The following is a 27,104-nucleotide window of genomic DNA, read 5'->3' as shown; positions in this document are numbered from 1 at the left end:
GTGTCAGCCTCCTCACCTCGGCCATGTTTCTGAGCACTGAACCCCTTGTACTTCTGTGTCTTGCTCAGTGGAGGTCGGGTGTCAGTCTCCTCACCTCGGCCATGTCTCTGAGCACTGAACACCTTGTACTTCTGTGTCTTGCTCAGTGGTAGTCGGGTGTCAGCCTCCTCACCTCGGCCATGTTTCTCAGCACTGAACCCCTTGTACTTCTGTGTCTTGCTCAGTGGAGGTCGGGTGTCAGCCTCCTCACCTCGGCCATGTCTCTGAGCACTGAACACCTTGTACTTCTGTGTCTTGCTCAGTGGTGGTCGGGTGTCAGCCTCCTCACCTCGGCCATGGCTCTGAGCACTGAACACCTTGTACTTCTGTGTCTTGCTCAGGCTGCAGCTCTGGAACATGACAGCACTGGAGGATAATGGCTCCTGGTAGCTTCATGTTTGATTCTTCTCACATCTTGGTCAGTTTATCTGCAGCTTTTTTTCTCAACAAAACTTCTGATGATTCTCTGATCATCCCAATATCTTAGGCTAGGTCACCTTTTCGTTCATGAGGGCTGCGGATTGCTGCGTACTTCCTCCCTGAAGCTCTGCCTACTTCTGTATGCATCCTGCGTTTCCTTGTGTACCTATCTTTAACATTGGGTATGCAGGGACATGCGTTGTATGCGGATGCGTCCGCATGCAGCGATTTTGACGTGTGCGGAAACGCAAAATTTTGGTCTAAATCCTCACATGTCTAATAATTCTGCCCACAGTGTACAAGGAAAATGGTGCAACGTTGTCAATGAAACTTAATTACAAAATTGATTTTTTTTTTTAGACAAAAATACACGCATTTCAAAAGGAAATGGCCTCATTGTATTGTACGTTGTACTGAGTGTATACAGATACAATACACCGGTATATACAGTTGTGCTCAAAAGTTTACAATTTTTTGTTTTCTTGGCCTTTTTTCAGAGAATATGAATGATAAAACCAAAACTTTTTCTCCACTCATGGTCAGTGGTTGGGTGAAGCCATTTATTGTCAAACTACTGTGTTTTCTCTTTTTAAATCATAATGACAACCCAAAACATCCAAATGATTCTGATCAAAAGTTCACATACCCTGGTGATTTTGGCCTGATAACATGCACAGAAGTTGACACAAATGGGTTTGAATGGCTACTAAAGGTAACATCCTCACCTGTGACCTGTTTGCTTGTAATTGTGTGTGCATAAAAGCTGAGTGAGTTTCTGGGATCCAGCCAGACTCTTGCATCTTTCATCCAGCCACTGACATTTCTGGATTGTGAGTCATGAGGAAAGCACAAGAATTGTCAACGGATCTACGGGAAAAGGTAGTTGAACTGTATAAAACAGGAAAGGGATACAAAAAGATATCCAAGGAATTGATAATGCCAGTCAGCAGCGTTCAAACTCTGATTAACAAATTTAGGGGCTCTGTAAAAACAAAACCACGGCCAGGTAGACCAACAAAAATATCCACAACTGCCAGGAAAATTATTTGAGATGCAAAGAAAACCCCACAAATAACATCAGCTGAAATATAGGACTCTCTGAAAACTAGCGGTCTGGCTGTTTCAAAATGCACAATAAGGAAGCACTTGAAGAAAAATGTGCTGCAATGTTAAGTCGCCAGAAGAAAGCCATTACTGCACAAATGCCACAAAGTATCTCGCCTACAATACGCAAAACACCACAGAGACCAGCCTCAAAACTTCTGGAACAAGGTAATTTGGAGTGATGAGGCCAAAATTGAACTTTTTGGCCACAACCATAAGTGTTACATTTGGAGAGCGGTCAACAAGGCCTATGATGAAAGGAACACCATTCCTACTGTAAAGCACAGAGGAGGATCGCTAATGATTTGGGGATGTTTGAGCTACTAAGGCACAGGAAACTTGGTCAAAGTTGAAGGAAAGATGAATGCAGCACATTATTAACAAATACTGGAGGCAAATTTGCAATCAGCCCGGAAGCTGCGCATGGGACGTATTTGGATGTTCCAACATGACAACGATCCAAAACACAAGGCCAAGTAGACCGACCTGTCATTGGATACAACAGAACAAAGTGAAGGTTCTGGAATGGCCATCTCAGTCTCCAGACCTCAATATCATTGAGCCACTCTGGGGAGATCTCAAGCGCGCAGTTCATGCTAGACAGCCCAGGAATTTACAGGAACTGGAGGCTTTTTGCCAAGAAGAGTGGGTGGCTTTACCATCTGATAAAATAAAGACCCTCATCCACAACTACCACTAAAGACTTCAAGCTGTCATTGATGTTAGAGGGGGTAATACACGGTATTAAGAAATGGGGTATGTGAACTTTAGATCAGGGTCATTTGGATGTTTTGGGTTGTCATTATGATTTAAAAAGAGAAAACACAGTAGTGACAATAAATGGCTTCACCCAACCACTAACCATGAGTGGAGAAAAGGTTTTGGTGTTATCATTCATATCCTCGGAAAAAAGGCTAAGAAAGTAAAAATTCTGCCGGGGTATGTAAACTTTTGAGCAAAGTGTGTGTGTGTGTATATGTATGTGTGTGTATGTATGTATATGTATATATATATATATATATGTATGTATATATATATATATATATATATATATATATATATATATATATATATATATATATATACAGTGGGGCAAAAAAGTATTTAGTCAGTCAGCAATAGTGCAAGTTCCACCACTTAAAAAGATGAGAGGCGTCAGTAATTTACATCATAGGTAGACCTCAACTATGGGAGACAAACTGAGAAAAAAAAATCCAGAAAATCACATTGTCTGTTTTTTTAACATTTTATTTGCATATTATGGTGGAAAATAAGTATTTGGTCAGAAACAAAATTTCATCTCAATACTTTGTAATATATCCTTTGTTGGCAATGACAGAGGTCAAACGTTTTCTGTAAGTCTTCACAAGGTTGCCACACACTGTTGTTGGTATGTTGGCCCATTCCTCCATGCAGATCTCCTCTAGAGCAGTGATGTTTTTGGCTTTTCGCTTGGCAACACGGACTTTCAACTCCCTCCAAAGGTTTTCTATAGTGTTGAGATCTGGAGACTGGCTAGGCCACTCCAGGACCTTGAAATGCTTCTTACGAAGCCACTCCTTCGTTGCCCTGGCGGTGTGCTTTGGATCATTGTCATGTTGAAAGACCCAGCCACATTTCATCTTCAATGCCCTTGTTGATGGAAGGAGGTTTGCACTCAAAATCTCACGATACGTAGCCCCATTCATTCTTTCATGTACCCGGATCAGTCGTCCTGGCCCCTTTGCAGAGAAACAGCCCCAAAGCATGATGTTTCCACCACCATGCTTTACAGTAGGTATGGTGTTTGATGGATGCAACTCAGTATTCTTTTTCCTCCAAACACGACAAGTTGTGTTTCTACCAAACAGTTCCAGTTTGGTTTCATCAGACCATAGGACATTCTCCCAAAACTCCTCTGGATCATCCAAATGCTCTCTAGCAAACTTCAGACGGGCCCGGACATGTACTGGCTTAAGCAGTGGGACACGTCTGGCACTGCAGGATCTGAGTCCATGGTGGCGTAGTGTGTTACTTATGGTAGGCCTTGTTACATTGGTCCCAGCTCTCTGCAGTTCATTCACTAGGTCCCCCCGCGTGTTTCTGGGATTTTTGCTCACCGTTCTTGTGATCATTCTGACCCCACGGGGTGGGATTTTGCGTGGAGCCCCAGATCGAGGGAGATTATCAGTGGTCTTGTATGTCTTCCATTTTCTAATTATTGCTCCCACTGTTGATTTCTTCACTCCAAAATGGTTGGCTATTGCAGATTCAGTCTTCCCAGCCTGGTGCAGGGCTACAATTTTGTTTCTGGTGTCCTTTGACAGCTCTTTGGTCTTCACCATAGTGGAGTTTGGAGTCAGACTGTTTGAGGGTGTGCACAGGTGTCTTTTTATACTGATAACAAGTTTAAACAGGTGCCATTACTACAGGTAATGAGTGGAGGAAAGAGGAGACTCTTAAAGAAGAAGTTACAGGTCTGTGAGAGCCAGAAATCTTGATTGTTTGTTTCTGACCAAATACTTATTTTCCACCATAATATGCAAATAAAATGTTAAAAAAACAGACAATGTGATTTTCTGGATTTTTTTTTCTCAGTTTGTCTCCCATAGTTGAGGTCTACCTATGATGTAAATTACAGACGCCTCTCATCTTTTTAAGTGGTGGAACTTGCACTATTGCTGACTGACTAAATACTTTTTTGCCCCACTGTATATATATATATATATATATATATATATATAGTTGTATAGATCTCTGTACAATGTGTATGTGTGTATAGAATGCTTGTAGTATACAGCAGGGAAAATAATAATTTGATAAACTGCCGATTATGCAAGTTTTCCCACCTACAAAGAATGCAGAGGTCTATAATTTTTATCGTAGGTACACTTCAACTGTGAGACATAACATAAAAATACAATACAGAAAATCACATTGTATGATTTTTACATAATTTGCATTTTATTGCATGAAATTAGTATTTAATACCATAGAAAAGCAGAACTTAATATTTGGTACAGAAACCTTTGTTTCCAATAACAGAGGTCAGATGTTTCCTGTAGTTCTTGACCAAGTTTGCACACACTGCAGCAGGGATTTTGGCCCCCTCCTCCATACAGATCTTCTCCAAATCTTTCAGGTTTCAGGGCTGTCGTTGGGCAACACTGAGTTTCAGCTCCCTCCAAAAATGTTCTATTGGGTTCAGGCCTGGAGACTGGTTAGGCCACTCCAGGACCTTGAAATGCTTCTTACAGAGCCACTCCTTTGTTGTCCTGGCTTTGTGTTTCGGATCATTGTCATGTTACTGAGGGAAGGAGGTTTTTGGCCAAAATCTCGCAATACATGATACAATCCATCCTCCCTTCAATACGGTGCAGTCGTCATGTCCCCTTTGCAGAAAAGCACCCCCAAAGTATGATGTTTCCACCACCATGGTTTATGGTTGGGATGGTGTTCTTGTGGTTGTACTCATCCTTCTTCTTCCACCAAACACGGCAACTGGAGTTGATGCCAAAAAGTTCTATTTTGGTCTCATCTGACCACATGACCTTCTACCATTCCTCCTCTGGATCATGCAGATGGTCATTAGCAAACTTCAAACAGGTCTGCAGAATTTTTAGTGTAGTGTGTTAGTAACGATAATGTTTGAGACTGTGGTCCCAGCTCTCTCTTCAGGTCATTAACCAGGTCCTCCCATGTAGTTCTGGGCTGATTCCTTACTTTCCTCAGAATCATCCTTACCCAACGAGGAGAGATCCTACATGGAGCCCCAGATCATGGAAGATTTACAGTAATCTTGTGTTTCTACCATTTTCTAATAATTGCACCAACAGTTGTTGCCTTCTCACCAAGCTGCTTACCTATTGTCCTGTAGCCCATCCCAACCTTGTGCAGGTCTACAATTTTTTCCCTGTGTACTTAGACAGCTCTTTGGTCTTGACCATTTAAAAATCCTACAATGTGATTTTTTTTTTTGCTTTTTATTTTTAGATTCAGCCTCTCACGGTTGAAATGGTACCTACGATAAAAATTACAGACCTCTGCATTCTTTGTAGGTGGGAAAACTTGTAGAATTGGCTCTGTATTTTACTTTCCCCATTGTGTGTGTGTGTGTATGTGTGTGTGTGTGTGTGTGTATATATATATATATATATATATATATATATATATATATATATATATATATATATATATATATATATATATATATATATATATATATATATATATATATAACAATTGAACCCAGGGGACCTTCAGGATGCGAAGGGTGTTTGTGTAAAAGAATAGGCTGTAATCACACCTGAGCAATGTCTGCAACTAGTTTCTCCATACAGGAAGAGTGTATATATATATATATATGTATATATATATATATACAGTGGGGCAAAAAAGTATTTAGTCAGTCAGCAATAGTGCAAGTTCCACCACTTAAAAAGATGAGAGGCGTCTGTAATTTACATCATAGGTAGGCCTCAAATATGGGAGACAAACTGAGAAAAAAAAATCCAGAAAATCACATTGTCTGTTTTTTTAACAATTTATTTGCATATTATGGTGGAAAATAAGTATTTGGTCAGAAACAAAATTTCATCTCAATACTTTGTAATATATCCTTTGTTGGCAATGACAGAGGTCAAACGTTTTCTGTAAGTCTTCACAAGGTTGCCACACACTGTTGTTGGTATGTTGGCCCATTCCTCCATGCAGAGCTCCTCTAGAGCAGTGATGTTTTTGGCTTTTCGCTTGGCAACATGGACTTTCAACTCCCTCCAAAGGTTTTCTATAGGGTTGAGATCTGGAGACTGGCTAGGCCACTCCAGGACCTTGAAATGCTTCTTACGAAGCCACTCCTTCGTTGCCCTGGCGGTGTGCTTTGGATCATTGTCATGTTGAAAGACCCAGCCACGTTTCATCTTCAATGCCCTTGCTGATGGAAGGAGGTTTGCACTCAAAATCTCACGATACATGGCCCCATTCATTCTTTCATGTACCCAGATCAGTTGTCCTGGCCCCTTTGCAGAGAAACAGCCCCAAAGCATGATGTTTCCACCACCATGCTTTACAGTAGGTATGGTGTTTGATGGATGCAACTCAGTATTCTTTTTCCTCCAAACACGACAAGTTGTGTTTCTACCAAACAGTTCCAGTTTGATTTCATCACACCATAGGACATTCTCCCAAAACTCCTCTGGATCATCCAAATGCTCTCTAGCAAACTTCAGACGGGCCCGGACATGTACTGGCTTAAGCAGTGGGACACGTCTGGCACTGCAGGATCTGAGTCCATGGTGGCGTAGTGTGTTACTTATGGTAGGCCTTGTTACATTAGTCCCAGCTCTCTGCAGTTCATTAACTAGGTCCCCCCGCGTGGTTCTGGGATTTTTGCTCATTGTTCTTGTGATCATTCTGACCCCACGGGGTGGGATTTTGCGTGGAGCCCCAGATCGAGGGAGATTATCAGTGATCTTGTATGTCTTCCATTTTCTAATTATTGCTCTCACTGTTGATTTCTTCACTCCAAGCTGGTTGGCTATTGCAGATTCAGTCTTCCCAGCCTGGTGCAGGGCTACAATTTTTTTTTCTGGTGTCCTTTGACAGCTCTTTGGTCTTCACCATAGTGGAGTTTGGAGTCAGACTGTTTGAGGGTGTGCACAGGTGTCTATTTATACTGATAACAAGTTTAAACAGGTGCCATTACTACAGGTAATGAGTGGAGGAAAGAGGAGACTCTTAAAGAAGAAGTTACAGGCCTGTGAGAGCCAGAAATCTTGATTGTTTGTTTCTGACCAAATACTTATTTTCCACCATAATATGCAAATAAATTGTTAAAAAAACAGACAATGTGATTTTCTTCATTTTTTTTTCTCAGTTTGTCTCCCATAGTTGAGGTCTACCTATGATGTAAATTACAGACGCCTCTCATCTTTTTAAGTGGTGGAACTTGCACTATTGCTGATTTTGTTGTTGTCTTTGTCAGTAGACAAACTTACAGTCTATAATTTTAAGGGCAGGTTAATTTTAACATTGAGAGCTAGAAAATGAAAAATAAAATCCAGAAAATCACATTGTATAAATTATATAAATTCATTTGCATTTTGCAGTGAGAAATAAGTATTTGATCCCTCTGGCAAACAAGACTTAATACTTTGTGGCAAAATCCTTGTTGGCAACACAGCAGTCAGACGTTATTGTAGCTGATGATGAGGTTTGCGCACATATCAGGGGGAATTTTGGTCCACTCCTCTTTGCAGATCATCTCTAAATCGTTAAGATTCTGAGGCTGTCACTTGGCAACTCGGCGCTTCAACTCTCTTTATTCTATGGGATTAAGGTCTGGAGACTGGCTAGGCCACACCATGACCTTAATGTGCTTCTTTTTGAGCCACTCCTTTGTTGCCTTGGCTGTATGTTTTGGGTCATTGTCTTGCTGGAAGACCCAGCCACGTCCCATTTTTAATGTCCTGGCTGAGGGAAGGAAGATGTCACTTAGGATTTTACAGTACATGGCTCCATCCATTCTCCCACTGATGTGGTGAAGTAGTCCTGTGCCCTTAGCAGAGAAACATCCCCAAAACATAATCGTTTCACCTCCATGCATGACAGTAGGGATGGTGTTCTTTGGGTCATAGGCAGCATTTCTCTTCACGGCGAATTGAGTTAATGCCAAAGAACTCAATTTTTGCCTCGTCTGACCACAACACCTTCTCCCAATCACTCACAGAATCATCCAGGTGTTCATTGGCAAACTTCATACGGGCCTGCACATGTACCTTCTTGAGCAGGGGGACCTTGCGGGCACTGCAGGATTTTAAACCTTTACGGCGTAATGCATTAGCAATGGTTTTCTTGGTGACTGTGGTCCCAGCTGCCTTGAGATCATTAACAAGTTCCCCCCATGTACTTTTAGGCTGATCTGTCATCTTCCTCATGAACAAGGGTACCCCACGAGGTGAGATCTTGCATGGTGCCCCAGATCGATGTTGATTGACAGTCATTTTGTATTTCTTCCATTTTCTTACTATAGCACCAACAGTTGTCTCCTTCTCACCCAGCGTCTTACTTATGGTTTTGTAGCCCATTCCAGCTTTGTGCAGGTCTATGATCCTGTCCCCGACATCCTTAGAAAGCTCTTTGGTTTTGCCCATGTTGTAGAGGTTAGAGTCTGACTGATTAATTGAGTCTGTGGACAAGAGTCTTTTATAAAGGTGACTATGTAAGACAGCTGTCTTTAAGGCAGGTAACGAGTTGATTAGGAGCATCTAATTGGTCTATAGGAGCCAGAACTCTTAATGGTTGCAGGGGATCAAATACTTATTTCTCTCTGCAAAATGCAAGTAAATTTATGTAATTTATACAATGTAATTTTTCTGGATTTCATTTTTGATATTCTATCTCTTAATGTTAAAATTAACCTACCCTTAAAATTATAGACTGTTCATCTCTTTGTCAGTGGGCAAACTTGCAAAATCAGCAAGGGATCAAATACTTGTATTGTACTGTACACACACGTATGTTCTTGACTACATACTAGTGTGTGTATGTTTTTTATATAGCGCATGAAATAAGTATTGCATACGTCACCAGTTTAAAGGTGCTATTGACATGAAGTTCTCTCCAGATGTCGGTAACAACCCATCCAATGCACACAGGCAAAGAAATCAAATCATAGATGTCCATAAATTAAGTTATGTGTAACAATGAGAAATGACACAGGGAAAAAGTATTGAACACATGAAAAAAAGATAAATGCAAAAAGTCATGGAAAGTCATAACACCAGCTGAAATTTATCAGTAGTTAGAAAGCAATCCTGCCACTAAGTGAAAGATAATATCAGCTGGTTCAACTGATGGCCTATAAAAAGGTGTCACATTAGCAAGGTGCCACACAAGAAACATGATGGGTAAAACCAGTGAACTGCCTCAAGACCTTCGCAACCTTATTGTTGCAAAACATACTGATGTCATTGGTTGCAAAAAAATTTCTAAACTGCTGAATGTTCCAGTGAGCAATGTTGGGGCCATAATCTGGAAGTGCAAGGAATATCATTTCACCATAAACTGGCCACGACCTGGTGCTCCTCACAAGATTTCAGACAGAGGAGTGAAAAGAATTATCAGAAGAATTGTCCAAGAGCCGAGGAACACCTGTGGAGAGCTACAGAAAGACCTGGAATCAGCGGATACAATTGTTTCAAGGGAGACTATAAGTAATGCACTCAGCCTCGATGGCCTGTATGCATTCTCACCACACAAGACTCCATACCTGAACAAAAAGCATGTTCAAGCATGTTTAAAGTTATCTCAACAATATTTAGACAAGCCTGTGAAATACTGGGAGAATATAGTCTGGTCAGACGAGAACTATTTGTATGCCATAATACACTCCATATTTGGAGGCCAAAAGGCACTGCTTATCACCCCAAAAACACCATACCAACAGTGAAACTCTGTGAGAACATAATGTTGTCGGACTGATTATCAGCATATGGCACTGGCAAACTTCATGTGAATGAAGGAAGGATGAGTGGATAAATGTACCGACACATTCTTGATAAAAAATCTGCTGCCATCTATCTGGATGATGAAGGTGAAATGAGGGTGGATTTATCAGCAAGCCAATGATCCCAAACACACAGCCAAGGAAACGCTCAATTGGTTTCAGAGGAAGAAAATAAAGCTGCTAGAATGGCCTAGCCAATCACCTGATCTGAATACAATTGAACCCATGGGACCTTCAGGATGCGAAGAGTGTTTGTGTAAAAGAATAGGCCATATTCACACCTGAGCAATGTCATAGTAACATAGTTAGTAAGGCCGAAAAAAGACATTTGTCCGTCCAGTTCAGCCTATATTCCATCATAATAAATCCCCAGATCTACGTCCTTCTACAGAACCTAATAATTGTATGATACAATATTGTTCTGCTCCAGGAAGACATCCAGGCCTCTCTTGAACCCCTCGACTGAGTTCGCCATCACCACCTCCTCAGGCAAGCAATTCCAGATTCTTACCGCCCTAACAGTAAAGAATCCTCTTCTATGTTGGTGGAAAAACCTTCTCTCCTCCAGACGCAAAGAATGCCCCCTTGTGCCCGTCACCTTCCTTGGTATAAACAGATCCTCAGCGAGATATTTGTATTGTCCCCTTATATACTTATACATGGTTATTAGATCGCCCCTCAGTCGTCTTTTTTCTAGACTAAATAATCCTAATTTCGCTAATCTATCTGGGTATTGTAGTTCTCCCATCCCCTTTATTAATTTTGTTGCCCTCCTTTGTACTCTCTCTAGTTCCATTATATCCTTCCTGAGCACCGGTGCCCAAAACTGGACACAGTACTCCATGTGCGGTCTAACTAGGGATTTGTACAGAGGCAGTATAATGCTCTCATCATGTGTATCCAGACCTCTTTTAATGCACCCCATGATCCTGTTTGCCTTGGCAGCTGCTGCCTGGCACTGGCTGCTCCAGGTAAGTTTATCGTCCCCAAGTCCTTCTCCCTGTCAGATTTACCCAGTGGTTTCCCGTTCAGTGTGTAATGGTGATATTGATTCCTTCTTCCCATGTGTATAACCTTACATTTATCATTGTTAAACCTCATCTGCCACCTTTCAGCCCAAGTTTCCAACTTATCCAGATCCATCTGTAGCAGAATACTATCTTCTCTTGTATTAACTGCTTTACATAGTTTTGTATCATCTGCAAATATCGATATTTTACTGTGTAAACCTTCTACCAGATTGGATGGGTTGTTACTGACGTCTAATGAGAATTTCATGTCAATAGCACATTTAGAAATTACCAGGTGGAATAACAGAGGGGCAGCTCACCGAATAAAATATTTTCCAGAGTTGTTCTTGCATGAAGAATGTGATTATTCAATAAGACAGTGAGGAGAATTGCCATATACCTGTATTTCCAGTCCCTGAGTGGAGAAACCACTCGGGCCCATTATTTGGCAGGAAGTAAGGAGCCAGATAGAAATTATTTGTTTCTCGGCCTCTCACATTTAGGGTCAGGTGACACGGGCCCAAGAAGCTGAAGAAAACTACGCCATAAAAAGAGAGCTGGCTGTAGTAAAACAGCAATACTATACGGCGACTGAAAATCTACAGAGCGCCCAAAATCTCATCCGCCAGCTGCAAGATAAGCAGGTAAGAGCTCCGTGCCCGGGCTCCGGAGGCTCGTCACAGATGGCATAGAGGCTTTCTCACTTTGCCTTTAAGGGAAATTGTTGGGGTAGTGTTCAAAATATTCTTCAGGACTTAGCTTGACCATATATATATATATATATATATATATTCTCCCATTACTTTGTAACGTGTGATGGCGTTCACACTTCCACCAGTAATGAGCTGATTGTTCGCATTTACAGGTGGTTTTTAAAGGGATATTTCCTTATCATACATTTATGGAAAATACAAGGGATATGCCATAGATACATATCACTAATGGGAGCTGCATCCATGTGTCAGCCCCGTTTGCAAAATAAATGCTGGTCCCATTGGTGGGATCTGCATCAAGTATACATCTACAGAATATCCATAAATGTACGAGATAGGATCACCCCTTTAAGGGTCACTAGTAATTTCTCCTACCACCACAATTGCCCTAATATCACTTTTTTTTTACTTTGCTTTAGTTCCACTTACAGAGAACCTTTGTTTCCATTCTTACAGATGTAGCGGCGTTCATCTTAATAGCTGAGGCAGATGTAGTGGCTGTCATTTTAGTGGCTGAGACGGAAGTAGCGGCCGTCATCTTGATGGCTGAGGCGGATGTAGCGGCCGTCATTCTAAATGGCTGAGGCGGATGTAGCGGCCGTCATTCTAAATGGCTGAGGCGGATGTAGCGGCCGTCATCTTAATAGCAGAGGTGGAAGTATCGGACATCGTCTTAGTGGCTGAAACGGAAGTTGCGGCCGTCATCTTAATGGCTGAGGTGGGAGTAGCATCTGTCATCTTAATGGCTGAGATGAATGTAGCCACGGTCATCTTAATGGCTGAGGCAGATGTAGCGGCTGTCTTCTTAATGGCTGAGGCAGAAGTAGCGGCTGTCTTCTTAATGGCTGAGGCAGAAGTAGCGGCCGTCATCTTAATGGCTGAGGCGGAAGTAGCGGCCGTCATCTTAATGGCTGAGGCGGAAGTAGCGGCCGTCATCTTAATGGCTGAGGCGGAAGTAGCGGCCGTCATCTTAATGGCAGAGGCGGAAGTAGCGGCCGTCATCTTAATGGCTGAGGCGTAAGTAGCGGCCGTCATCTTAATGGCTGAGGCGGATGTAGCGGCCGTCATCTTAATGGCTGAGGCGGAAGTAGCGGCCGTCATCTTAATGGCTGAGGCGGAAGTAGCGGCCGTCATCTTAATGGCTGAGGCGGAAGTAGCGGCCGTCATCTTAATAGCTGAGGCGGAAGTAGCGGCCGTCATCTTAATAGCTAAGGCAGAAGTAGCGGCCGTCATCTTAATGACTGAGGCAGAAGTAGCGGCCGTCATCATTAATGGCTGAGGCGAATGTAGCGGCCATCATCATTAATGTCTGAGGTGGATGTAGCGGCCGTCATCTTAATAGCTGAGGCAGAAGTAGCGGCCGTCATCTTAATAGCTGAGGCAGAAGTAGCGGCCGTCATCTTAATAGCTGAGGCAGAAGTAGCGGCTGTCTTCTTAATGACTGAGGCAGAAGTAGCGGCCGTCATCATTAATGGCTGAGGCGAATGTAGCGGCCATCATCATTAATGTCTGAGGTGGATGTAGCGGCCGTCATCATTAATGGCTGAGGCGAATGTAGCGGCCATCATCATTAATGTCTGAGGTGGATGTAGCGGCCGTCATCTTAATAGCTGAAGCAGAAGTAGCGGCCGTCATCATTAATGGCTGGGGTGGAAGTAGCGGCCGTCATCTTAATGGCTGAGGCGGAAGTAGCGGCCGTTATCTTAATGGCTGAGGTGGAAGTAGCGGCCGTTATCTTAATGGCTGAGGTGGAAGTAGCGGCCGTCATCTTAATGGCTGAGGCGGATGCAGCGGCCGTCATCTTAATGGCTGAGGCGGAAGTAGCGGCCGTCATCTTAATGGCTGAGGCGGATGTAGCGGCCGTCATCTTAATGGCTGAGGCGGATGTGGCGGCCGTCATCTTAATGGCTGAGGCGGATGCGGCGGCCGTCATCTTAATGGCTGAGGTGGATGTAGTGGCCGTCATCTTAATATCTGAGGTGGATGTAGCGGCTTTCTTCTTAATGGCTGAGGCGGAAGTAGCGGCCGTCATCTTAATGGCTGAGGCGGATGTAGCGGCCGTCATCTTAATGGCTGAGGCGGATGTAGCGGCCATCATCTTAATGGCTGAGGCGGATGTAGCGGCCGTCATCTTAATGGCTGAGGCGGATGTAGCGGCCATCATCTTAATGGCTGAGGTGGATGTAGCGGCCGTCATCTTAATGGCAGAGGCGGATGCAGCGGCCGTCTTCTTAATGGCTGAGGCGGATGTCACAGCCATCACCTTAACGGCTGATTCTTGCGCTCCTTGTAGCAGAGCCACTGTTTCCATAGTGGACTGCCTATTAGAATTGATTTTGGAAGGATTGGAACATATGTCGTACCCTCACCTCTTGAGACCCTGATATGGGTAACTTTGGTCTGCAAATTGGAAACCTGCTAAATTTTCGAAGGACCTGGTGCCTTTATTAGAGAGAATTGCTGAAAGTGGCTTATGCCCTGTTGAATCTAGCCCATCTTTGTGGTACATGGTTGGCCATTTTTTTTTAAAGCCGCTCTGTCCCCAGACAGTGCAGATTGAGAAGCGACTTAGAACGCCACCAGCGCTGGAGCTTCACTCCGAGCACAGTGTGGGCAAACTGCATACTCAAGCGATATAGCATGCTTTTAGCTACCAGCCCTCTACACCGTACACAAGGCTGGTGACCGCAGGGTGCATCATAAGGGCACGCATACTGATCCTGTACTCAAGATAAGCTTAATTGCTCTGAGGAAGGTCCAACTGGGACCGAAAACGTTCAGCAATTTGACTTGTTTGTCTGGATGTGAAATAAATGACCTTATTTTTCTTTATAAACTATTGAGTGCCAAGTTCTTCTATACATTTGATACTACAGGTTGGATACCCTACTTCAGCACCTACGCTTATAATATACAGAGTGCCGTGTGTTTCTATATACTGTCCCCAGAGTTCACAATACAAGCTACATACATTATTAGAGAGATAAAGGTGATTCTCACTAAATTTGAATGTCATCAAAAAGTTAATTTATTTCAGTTCTTCAATAGAAAAAATGAAACTCGTATATTATATACAGTAGAGTCATTACACACAGAGTGATCGATTTCAAGTGTTTATTTCTGTTAATGTTGATGATTATGGCTTACAGCCAATGAAACCCCAAAAGTCATCTCAGTAAATTAAAATAATTAACAAAAAACATCTGTAAAGGATTCCTAAGCATTTAATAAGGTCCCATAGGCTGTTTTAGTAGGCTCCACAATCATGGGGAAGACTGCTGACCTGACAGATGTCCAGAAGGCAGTCATTGACACACTCCACAAGGAGGGTAAGACACAAAAAGTCATTGCTAAAGAAGCTGGCTGTTCACAGAGTGCTGTATCCAAGCATATTAATGGAAAGTTGAGTGGAAGGAAAAAGTGAGATAGGAAAAGGTGCACAAGCAACCGGGATAACCGCAGCCTTGAAAAGATTGTTAAGAAAAGGCCATTCAAGAATTTGGGGGAGATTCACAAGGAGTGGACGGCTGCTGGAGTCATTGCTTCACCACACACAGACGTGTCCAGGACATGGGCTACAAGTGTCACATTCCTTGTGTCAGGCCACTCATGACCAATAGACAACGCCAGAAGCGTCTTACCTGGGCCAAGGAGAAAAAGATCTGGACTGTTGTCAGTGGTCCAAGGTGTTGTTTTCAGATGAAAGTAAATTTTGCATTTCATTTGGAAATCAAGGTCCCAGAGTCTGGAGGAAGAGTGGAGGCCACAATCCAAGCTGCTGGAGGTCTAGTGTGAAGTTTCCACAATCAGTGATGGTTTGGGGAGCCATGTCATCTGCTGGTGTAGGTCCACTGTGTTTTATCAAGACCAAAGTCAGTGCAGCCGTCTACCAGGAAATTTTAGAGCACTTCATGCTTCCCTCTCCCGACAAGCTTTTTAGAGATGGAAATGTGATTCTCCAGCAGGACTTGGCGCCTGTCCACACTGCCAAAAGTACCAATAACTGGTTTACAAACAACAGTATCACTGTGCTTGATTGGCAGCAAACTCGACTGACCTTAACCCTATAGATAATCTATGGGGTATTGTCAAGAGGAAGATGAGACACCAGACCCAGCAATGCAGACGAGCTGAAGGCTGCTATCAAAGCAACCTGGGCTTCCATAACCCCTCAGCAGTGCCACAGGCTGATCACCTCCATGCCACGCCGCATTGATGCAGTAATTGATGAAAAAGGAGCCCCGACCAAGTATTGAGTGCATTTACTGCTCATACATTTCAGTAGGCCAACATTTCCGATTTTAAAATCAATAAGCTGGTGTTATAAAGTATTCTAATTTACTGAGATAATGACTTTTGGGTTTTCATTGGCTGTAAGCCATAATCATCAACATGAACAGAAATAAACACTTGAAATAGATCACTCTGTGTGTAATGACTCTATAATATGGAAGTTTCACTGTTTTTTTATTGAAGAACTGAAATAAACTTTTTGATGACACTCTAATTATGTGAGAAGTACCTGTATCTTTGGCCTGATGAGGCTGGGGAGTCAGGCTGGCTGTAAAATACCCAAATAAATATGAACATTTTAATGCTAAGCAATAAAAGGATTGTACAGCTATTCTAATATGGATGTCCAAAATTAAGTACACCAACCTCATCAGGTCCGAAATATCTATTTAATACTGTATGCTGTTTATATTGTGAGATGTGGTGACAGACCCACTTTTATTGGCTGCCATGTAATACTATATATCTTCTGTATTGAGGTCACCGTAGAGGAAATGTCAAGCCAGGTAGAGCTTCAAGATGCCTGATTTATGCCAATAGTCTGACCACCAAAGTGGAGGTCTCTCTTGTTTTCCATGCAGACCACCCATCCAACCACCACGTCTTTTCTTGCAGAATGATCCACATGCCACAGAAGAGCTAGTCAGTCACCTCGAGTCCGAACTAGAACAGTCGCGCCTTAGGGAAACGGAGACCTTGGGAGCATTAAAGGAAATGCAAGATAAAGTAGTCGAGTTGGAAAAGGTGAGTTGTCAGCCATGGTCCTCACCAGCTGGAGAAGAAGAGAAGCTGCAGTTTACATCATGAAAGGGAGCGCTGGGAACAGGTTTGGAGTCATTTACTGCAGTGTGGTTGAGCTGTAATACCAGATACAGCCAATGGACAAGGGTGGCGCTGTTCCTGAGAGAGGAAAAAACTCTTCTACGTCTTACATTTGAAGGCTTGTAGAAAAGTGGTACCTTACTAGAAAATCTAAATACACATATGAACAAAATAGGTGATCACTGTGCCTCTGAGAACCTCCTGATCATGATAACGGGGGTCCCAAATTTCTCTCTGTGAATGGAAGCATGTGCGACGACCACTCTTTAAAAATGTATTGGAGCAGTGGTCGCACATGCTCATTTCATGCACATAGGAGACGAAAAGGGATATTCCCATCTCAAAGATCCTATCCCAATATGTAGTAGGTGTAATAAGAATATCAGCAAATACCTCCAATTGGAAATGTAGTATAGTTCTTCTGATTCGCTATGTCGCTTACTCCATGAGCAGGGCATTGCAGTAGTTTGGGTATCTATGGTTACGACCACTCATATAGTGACTGTTAGTTGTTATTGGTCGTAACCATGGATACCTGTTACTGCAATGCTCTGCATCCAGGGTAAGTGACATAGAGAATGTGAAGACTATACTTCATTTCTAATTGGAGGTATTTGCTTATGTTGTTATTATTATACCTACTACATATTGGCATAGGATCTAGGGCGCTTGGCAGAGTGTATGGGAGAGCAGACAAGACAGCTCCTGGATGAACCACTCTTCAGCCGATGGATATCTAATGTGTTTGGGGGCCTCTGCACTTGGGGTCTCAGCAGCTCGACCCCCAACAATCTTACATTTATCATCTATCCCATGTATAGGTGATAAATGTTGTTTGTGGGACGTCATCATATTATATAGCGCTGTGTACTTAACAATTGCTCATTTTTCCTTTCTACCTAGATTTTTCTCTGCTCTTTGTAGAAACAGGAAGTCTCTTGTCCTTGCATTTATCATTCCCCTCTTCAACTCCTGACCCAGCTTCCACTGACTTTTGCAGGAAAAACTGACTTCCTGTTTCTACATAGAGCTTAGAAGGTAGTCCGTTTTTAAGGCTAGTCGGTTTTTAATCATGTGATGTCATAGACCTAAAGGAAAAGAGAAGCAATTGGGTAGAAGGGAGAAATGAGCAATTGTAAGTACACAGGGCTATACAATATGACGACTGTATAATATGAGGAGGAGGGATTCTTAAAGTGTATATTGGTCAGCTGTCACAGTACGGGGCTGATGGTGCTGTGCCTAGAAGCGACCGGGGAACCATCAGACATATGGAAAATGAAAAGGACTGTACGATTATCCTGCATGTGAGTAGGGAAGAAGAGGTTAATGGACTGGTTTCTCATTCTTAGAGAAACAGTTCTCTCCCCGATGAAAGCAACGTCGCCCTTCTCCAGGAGGAGCTTCTGTCTCTGAGGAAGAGAGAATCTCATGCTCTGCAGGTTATGCGTGAAGGTCAGAAGCAAGTGACAGAGCTGAGTGACCGCTGGCAGGTAGGAGCCACATGTTAAGCGTACATTCCTTTTCCTGTTATTTATCTAGTCTGTCCGGCACTTGTAGTAACGATCCTTCCTATCTTTCATTATGCAGTCCTTGTCTTCCCAGGGTGGCGGTGGAGGTATTTGGAAAGACTCGCCGCGTAAGAGTGCGACTGGGGACCTGCAGGACGAGGTCATGTCTTGCCGGTTACGAGAAGTCATGGCTCAAAGCGAAACACGTGAACTTCGGCAGAGGGTTCTTATTCTGGAAAGTCAGGTGTACTTTCCATCTGTGATTGTCTTCTGTGTTGTGTATTGAGTGGTAGATTGTAGACTCATGGACTTCAGATGGATCGGTCAGACCTATAAACTAGGGCCAGGAAAGACCGGCCTCAAATGCCTTTATTAAAACTGGGTCTGCTCTTCCCTGCGCCACCGACAGCGTTCTAATATTGAGATGTATAAGACGCTGTCATCAGGTTTCCCCTTCTATATGGTTGTCACCCTATTGCTTTTCCTTTAAAGAGAACCTGGCCAGTATTCTGTTTTTTTTTCCTTTTTAAAAGGGAATCTGTCACAAGGTTTTGGCTACTTCAACTAAGATCAGGAAAATGTAGGGAAAGAGACCCTGATTCCAGTGATTTATCTCTTTATATTGCAACTACTTCACCTAGTAAACTATCCAAGGTTTTAGATGTAGCAGAGCTCAAAAGCTGCCCCCGAACACACCACAACTTTCTGTGTACATTGTATATTGACAGTAAGCTGCTAATCAGTACTGGGAGCGGAGTTAGACTAGGATGCACGAGAGCTGTAGTCTCCTGCTGATAAAACACTCATTGTAAAAACAGCACACAGCCTAATAAGTGACACATCACTCAAATCAGTGTCTCAGACCCTACTTCATTCTAGCCTCAGATTAAATGGCAAAAACCTGCTGACAGAGTCCCTTTAAAAATCTGCCATACAGTTCCACGGATATGGGTCTTTTTACTGTTAATTTTTAAAGTCTTTATCAAGGGGGCATGGCTCATAGGATCCTCTGGGGCGTGACCTTTGGCTCCTCTGCATTATTACTCTGATCCACACCCCCTGGTAAAGACCATAAAAATTTCACAAAATAAAAATGCCCACACCTCCAGAACTGTATGGTGGATATAAAAAAAGAAGGAACTGACTATTCAGAGGAGCAACAGGAATAAAAATTAGAGCAAAAATTGGCCACTTTTGAGCTGGTAACAGGTCCTCTTTAAGTTTGTACCGTAATTGCCTTTGCATTACACCCCACAGCCCTGAACACTTGATATAATCCTTTTTTTTTTTTTTTTTTTTTTTTTAACTTCTCCTGTACAATAAAATACACTGGGAACACTAAAATCCCACATCCTAGATATCACTGAATGAAATATTCCAGTTGTAAATCTTTATTCATTACATAGTGGAATGTGTTGAGAACACTAAAACCTAAATATTATCAACGTAAATCACAACTAATATCCCATGGAGGTCTGGAGTTAGAATGATGCTCAAAATCAAAGTGGAAAATCAAACTGCAGGCTGATCCAACTTCAGTGGAAATGCCTCAAGACAAGGAAATGATGCTCAGTATTGTGTGTGGCTTCCATGTGCATGTATGACCTCCCTACTGTACAACGCCTGGGCATGGTCCTGATGAGGCGGCGGATGGTCTCCTGTGGGATTTCCTCCCAGACCTGGACTAAAGCATCCGCCAACTCCTGGACAGTCTGTGGTGCAAAGTGACGTTGGTGGATGGTGCGAGACATGATGTCCCAGATGTGTTCAATCGGATTCAGGTCTGGGGAACAGGTGGGCCAGTCCATAGCTGCAATGCCTTCATCTTGGAGGAACAGCTGACACACTCCAGCCACATGAGGTCTGGCATTGTCCTGCATTAGGAGGAACCCAGGGCCAACCGCAGCAGCATATGGTCTCACAAGGGGTCTGAGGATCTCATCTCGGTACCTAATGGCAGTCAGGCTTCCTCTGGCGAGCACATGGAGGTCTGTGCAGCCCTCCAAATAAATGCCTCCCCACACCATTACTGTCCCACTGCCAAACCGGTCATGCTGAAAGATATTGCAGGCAGCAGATCGCTCTCCACGGCATCTCCAGACTCTGTCACATGTGCTCAGTGTGAACCTGCTTTCATCTGTGAAGAGCACAGGGCGCCAGTGGCGAATTTGCCAATCCTGGTGTTCTGTGGCAAATGCCAAGCGTCCTGCACGGTGTTGGGCTGTGAACACATCCCCCATCTGTGGACGTCGGGCATTCTGACCATCCTCATGGAGACGGTTTCTAACAGTTTGTGCAGACACATGCACATTTGTGGCCTGCTGGAGGTCATTTTGCAGGGCTACTCCTGTTTTTCCTTGCACAAAGGAAGAGATAGCGGTCCTGCTGCTGGGTTGTTGCCCTCCTAAAGCCCCCTCCACGTCTCCTGGTATACTGGCCTGTCTCCTGGTAGCGCCTCCAGCCTCTGGACACTTGCTGACAGACACAGCAAATATTCTTGCCACAGCTCGCATTGATGTGCCATCCTGGATGAGCTGCACTACCTGAGCCATTTATGTGGGTTATAGAGTCCGTCTCATGCTACCACAAGTGTGAAAGCACATCCAACATTCAAAAGTGACCAAAACATCAGTCAGAAAGCATTGGTACTGAGATGTAGTCTGTGGTCCCCACCTGCAGAACCACTCCTTTATTGATGGTGTCTTGATAATTGCCAATAATTTCTATCTGTTGTCTATTCCATTTGCACCACAGCATGTGAAATTGATTGTCAATCAGTGGACAGTTTGATTTCACAGAAGTTTGATTTACTTGGAGTTATAATAATAATAATAATAATTTTTATTTATATAGCGCCAACATATTCCGCAGCGCTTTACAAATTATAGAGGGGACTTGTACAGACAATAGACATTACAGCATAACAGAAATACAGTTCAAAACAGATACCAGGAGGAATGAGGGCCCTGCTGCTCGCAAGCTTACAAACTATGAGGAAAAGGGGAGACACGAGAGGTGGATGGTAACAATTGCTTTAGTTATTCGGACCGGCCATAGTGTAAGGCTCGGGTGTTCATGTAAAGCTGCATGAACCAGTTAACTGCCTAAGTATGTAACAGTACTGACACAGAGGGCTATTAACTGCATAAAGTGAAAGAGAACATGATGCGAGGAACCTTATTTTTTTTTTTTTTTTTTTAAATAGGCCACACAGGGATCGTTAGGTTAATGCATTGAGGCGGTAGGCCAGTCTGAACAAATGAGTTTTTAGGGTACGCTTAAAACTGTGTGGATTGGGGATTAATTGTATTAACCTAGGTAGTGCATTCCAAAGAATCAGCGCAGCACGTGTAAAGTCTTGGAGACGGGAGTGGGAGGTTCTGATTATTGAGGATGCTAACCTGAGGTCATCAGCGGAGCGGAGGGCACGGGTAGGGTGGTAGACTGATACCAGGGAGGAGATGTAGGGTGGTGCTGAGCCATGGAGTGCTTTGTGGATGAGGGTAATAGTTTTGTACTGGATTCTTGAGTGAATGGGTAACCAGTGTAATGACTGGCACAGGGTAGAGGCATCGGTGTAATGGTTGGTGAGGAATATGATCCTGGCAGCAGCATTCAGGATAGATTGGAGCGGGGACAGTTTTGTAAGAGGGAGGCCGATTAGTAGAGAGTTACAATAGTCCAGACGAGAATGAATAAGAGAAACAGTAAGAGTTTTTCCAGAGTCGAAAGTAAGAAAAGGGCGAATTCTAGAAATGTTTTTGAGATGCAGATAAGACGAGCGAGCCAGTGATCGGATGTAGGGGGTGAATGAAAGGTCAGAATCAAGGATGACCCCAAGGCAGCGGGCATGTTGCTTTGGAGTAATGGTGGAACCGCACACGGAGATGGCAATGTCAGGCAAAGGTAGGTTAGTAGAGGGAGAGAACACGAGGAGTTCAGTTTTTGACAGGTTCAGTTTCAGATCGAGGGAGGACATGATGTTAGAGACAGCGGTAAGACAATCACTGGTGTTTTCTAAAAAGGTCGGTGTGACAACAGGAGAAGAGGTGTATAATTGGGTGTCGTCAGCATAGAGATGGTACTGGAACCCAAATCTACTGATTGTTTGTCCAATAGGGGCAGTATACAACGAGAAGAGTAGGGGGCCTAGGACTGATCCTTGAGGAACCCCAACAGTAAGGGGAAGGTGAGAGGAGGAGGAACCAGCAAAACATACAGTGAAGGATCGGTCAGAGAGATGGAGGAGAACCAGGAGAGAACGGTGTCCTTGAGGCCGATATATATATATATATATATATATATATATATATATATATATATTTTATATTGTTTGTGTTCTCTTTATTTTTTTTTGAGCAGCGTATATAAAACCTACAAAAAATGATGTTCAAGACTCATGTGTACAGATATGTAAAACAATCTTTTTTCCATTCATGAAGGAGTAACCTTTTATTTTTATGTTATAAATCAATAGTACACATGAAAATAAGACAATTTGTAATATTTTTTTTAATCAGAGAAATCTGTTTGTTTCTCCTCCTGATCTGATCTTTCGTTCCCACATTTGTCTTCAGTGAATACAGATTTCCCATTACTGAGAGAGATGACAGTTGGTGCTTATAAAGTTCTATAGAGACCTGTAACTGTCACTTAAGGAGAACTTGCAGCAGAATGTCTGTGTTCCGCTAGCTCCTCCCCTCTGCATAGAATGTTAAAAGCACCAACTGTCATCTCTTATCTCAGCAATGGGAAGATCTGTCTTCACCGAGCACAGATTTTACCCATGAATTTGAGAATGAATGATCAGTCCGGGAGGAGAAAGAGGCAAATTTCTCTGATAAGATATATTATAAAGTTGCTTATCGCATACAATCAGTGCGTGGCAGTCTGAGGAGCGGGCCCGGACCAGAATCCTACTCTTTAGCCTCTCATTGATGTTGATGTTGCCCCCTACGTCATCCACACACGTTGTCTCTTGCTGCTGCCATTGAACTAATGCCGGACGCCTGCACATAGGACGGTTGTTTCCACTGCGCTGAGCGCGGTACTGCGCAATGAGTATGTCCTGATCTGCAGCTCAGTGGGGGTGACGCAGAAGACATCTATACGAATCAGAGGCAAAGGGCCTGAATTCTGAGACTGACAGCAGGCGGAGAGGCAGCTCCATCAGACCAATCGGCAGGGGAGAAGTAATAAGTTGATTTTATCAGTTTTCTTGGACTGCAGGGGTCAAATGAACACTCAGATTAGTGTTTTTTTAGGCTGAAGAGTAGTGATGAGCGAACGTGCTCGGAAAAGGTGTTATCTCAGCATGCTCATGTGCTAACCGAGTGTCTTCAACACATGCAGGGTTTTGCCTGTTTGTTAGGGAATCCCTGCATGTGTTGTGACTGTCAAACAGCTGGGAGACATGCAGCCATGGGGACTTCAATATATTTTTCGAGCACTCCGAAGACACTTGGTTAGCACATGAGCATGCTGAGATAACACCTTACCCGAGTACGTTCGCTCATCACTAGTGAAGAGTCTAGAAGAGTTAAACCGGTTAACAGGTTCCCTTTACACTAGTGGGTGCTAAAAGTTTGCACAGTCTAGTACCCAGAAGCAGCATTCAACTGAAAAGGACAATTGGGAGGATAATTGTCAGCTGACGTCTGTCCACTGATCTCAGCCAATCAGTATCACTAGGATTGTTCTGAGCCATTCTGATTGGTTGAGAGTAGATACAGCAGCTCTCAGTTCTTCTCGCAGTTGTCCTTTCCAGCTGGATGCCCGGCATGTTATACCCTCCCACCAGAATCTGCTTCTGGAGACTAAGCAGTGTGCGCTTTTCACTTGCTTTGATCCAACCATATAGCCGCCGGTGTGTAGTATGAGCAGACGACATGCGCCATCTGTCCAGAATTGTCCGGTTCTGCCGATGATGCACGTTAGGTACAGTAGTGATATAGAGCAGCCTGTGTAACCTGTCCGTCCTGGTCCAGTTTAGGGGAATCCAGTCCATTGACGCTTTGCATCTTCCAGGAAGTGTTGCACGAGAAGCAGCTGTCCCGCCTGGAGAAAGAGTGCAAGGAGCTGAGAGAGCGGCTGCAGAGCGAGGCGGCGCAGTACAAGGCCCTGCAGTCTCAGATGAGCGAGGACAAGCGGAGGCACGCCGTCACCCAATGTAAGGTGAGAGCAGAAAGCGGCGATCATAGAGTCTGGAATCTAACGAGCTCAGCGGGTGACACAATCCGGATCATTGGGGCGACAGTAAATGATAAATACATTTGAGGCTGAGATTCTCTTTGACTGTTGTCAACCCAGTGAAAATTCCCCTGAGATCACCAGATTCCCCAATAAAGGGATATTGTAATTGATCGGTCACTTGCCATGAACATATCCTTTTATACCTGGTGGAAATGCCGCTGTTCTACAGAATCTGACGTTGTATTTCTTTTGTTCCAGAGCCTCTTTGTTCCTGAGATGTGGCCTCCATTTCCGTATGCAAATCTAGTCTAGTTAGCCAAGTGGGCGTTGTCATCAACCTTATGTGGGCTTCTTATTGTGGACCACACCCCTTTGGCTAGTGAGACCAAAACTGCATGCAGGAAAGAGGAGGCCATATCTCAGGAACGGAGAGGCACAGGAGCGAAAGAAATACTAGAGTCAGGAGAACAGCGACATTTACGTCATGTGACAAATATTACATATTTATGGCAAGCGAGAGGTCCTCTTTATAGGAATTATCCCCCCTACAACATGTATCACCTATCCACATCGTAGATAGTGTATGATGGTGAGGATCAAACTGCTGCGAACATCACAGATCACCACCACATCGGCCCTGAGACTGCCGCGGGAATGGACTAGTACTGCTCATGTGTGACCACCTGCCTGGGAGTGGTGGTCGCACATGCTCAGTTCTGCTCATGTAGACCCATACAAGAGAATTGGGCAGTGGACATACATACACATGACAGTTGTGGGGGTCTCAGACTTCGGACCCCCTGACAATAATAGATCCATTTCCTCAGAATAAAGAAGAGGTGATGGCAGTGCGGCTGAGAGAAGCAGACAGTATGGCGGCAGTGGCTGAAATGCGTCAGAGAATAGCAGAACTGGAGATACAGGTGAGACGCTCGCCGTTTGTGGACCCCCTAGACTTCTGTGTATGACCACCAACCTCTATATGATCTGTCACATTCTTAGGATTGAGCTTTATGTCTCCCACTTAGAAAGAAGAGGGGGTGATAAAAGGCAAACTGAATGATTCCGATTCTTCCCAGTACATCCGAGAACTGAAGGACCAGATCGAGGAACTGAGGCAGGAGGCAAGTTGTTACCTGGAGAACCGGTCTACAGTGGTGGCTCCAAGTTTTGAGACTGACACAAATTTTGGTTTTCACAGTTTGCAGCTTCAATGTTTTTAGATCTTTTAGTCGGCTGTTTCTACGATCACTGGAGATCAATAACACTGGTCAACGCAATTTTTCTGGCAAAAGGTTTTAAAACATATTTTAAGTCAATTTTGGCTGCTGATTACGAATATGAACTCATATCAGAATTTCGAGATATTTTCAATTTTTGATGAAAATGACTCCTGATGTTTTATGATAAAAACACATGATTTTCGGTACTACATTTTGTATATTTTTAATCAAGGAATAACAAAGATTACAAAGTCTGTGTACAGCAAATCAAATATACTTACAGAATTAAAGTACAAAATATAAAAACACATATATATGGCACACAGACGAATGACAAATGTCAGTTATTTGAACTTTCTTTTCTTGGCTGATCTGTGATGTACGGCTTCTGGGTTGTCTCTCATCAAGCTCCAGCAATAGTCAGCCTTCATATGTGAGTCCCACCGGCCTTGATATCGTTCTTCCATTGTTTTAATGTCCTGATGAAAACGCTCCCCTTGTTCCTCGCTCACATCCCCAAGGTTCTCTGGAAAAAAGTCCAAGTGGCTGTGTAAATAGTGAATCTTGATCCTCATTCTACATCCAAGATTTCGCAGACTCATTAGTAGCTCTTCCACAATCTCTTCATAGTTGTCTGCTTTCTTATTCCCTAGAAAATTCTGCACCAACTTACAAAATGCATTCCAAGCTCTTTCTTCTGTCTCATTCATTGATGTGATAAAATTTGGGTCTCTCATAAGTGTTCTTATTTCAGGTCCATCAAATATTCCAGCCTTTTTCTTCTCCTCACTAAGACCAGGAAAAGTTGAACATATATAGTTAAAGCATTCTCCACTATGATTGAGAGCTTTGAGGAACTGCTTCATCAATCCAAGTTTTATGTGTAAGGGAGGAAAGACAATGTCCTTCCTATCCACTAGAGGATCATGGATGACATTCTTATCGCCAGATGCCAAACTCTGTCGCTGAGGCCATTCAGTTTTCACCCAATGCTCTGCTGTAGCTCTACTGTCCCAGTAGCACAGAAAACAAGAGTGTTATCATAACAAATGGGAATTATGCATGTTCAAAGAAAACAAAGATATTCTCACATTTATTGGGAGACTAAATGAAAACTAAATTTATCTTAGTGAACCGTATAAACCGGCACTTTTCATACACTACTTATATTTATCATGGAATTCATGAAAATGGGCTGTATACCTATAGCGCAAAAACGAGATGTGATAGAGAAATTATAAGATCAGATTTGAATTCAGCACCCTCAAATTAGTCTAAAACTGTTCTTAAAG

General features: G+C 43.2%; 1 protein-coding gene across 7 annotated transcripts in view; it reads left to right on the top strand.

The window, feature by feature from the left end:
- EVI5L (ecotropic viral integration site 5 like) overlaps window positions 1–27,104 on the top strand; it is a 72,889-nt gene that overhangs the window by 42,950 nt on the left and 2,835 nt on the right. For 5 of the 7 annotated variants that reach the window (XM_069766807.1, XM_069766806.1, XM_069766809.1 and 2 more), the window contains 7 exons: window positions 11,562–11,702; window positions 16,680–16,808; window positions 18,239–18,379; window positions 18,477–18,641; window positions 24,425–24,571; window positions 25,417–25,512; window positions 25,618–25,713. In XM_069766807.1, the coding sequence (XP_069622908.1) occupies window positions 11,562–11,702; window positions 16,680–16,808; window positions 18,239–18,379; window positions 18,477–18,641; window positions 24,425–24,571; window positions 25,417–25,512; window positions 25,618–25,713 (915 nt within the window). The remainder of the gene's footprint in view (window positions 1–11,561; window positions 11,703–16,679; window positions 16,809–18,238; window positions 18,380–18,476; window positions 18,642–24,424; window positions 24,572–25,416; window positions 25,513–25,617; window positions 25,714–27,104) is intronic. The other 2 variants (XM_069766811.1, XM_069766812.1) reach the window with 1 other exon arrangement.

The sequence above is a fragment of the Ranitomeya imitator genome, chromosome 4 (genome assembly GCF_032444005.1).
Source record: "Ranitomeya imitator isolate aRanImi1 chromosome 4, aRanImi1.pri, whole genome shotgun sequence".
Lineage (NCBI taxonomy): Eukaryota > Metazoa > Chordata > Amphibia > Anura > Dendrobatidae > Ranitomeya > Ranitomeya imitator.
This window is presented reverse-complemented; position numbering and strand designations above follow the sequence as displayed.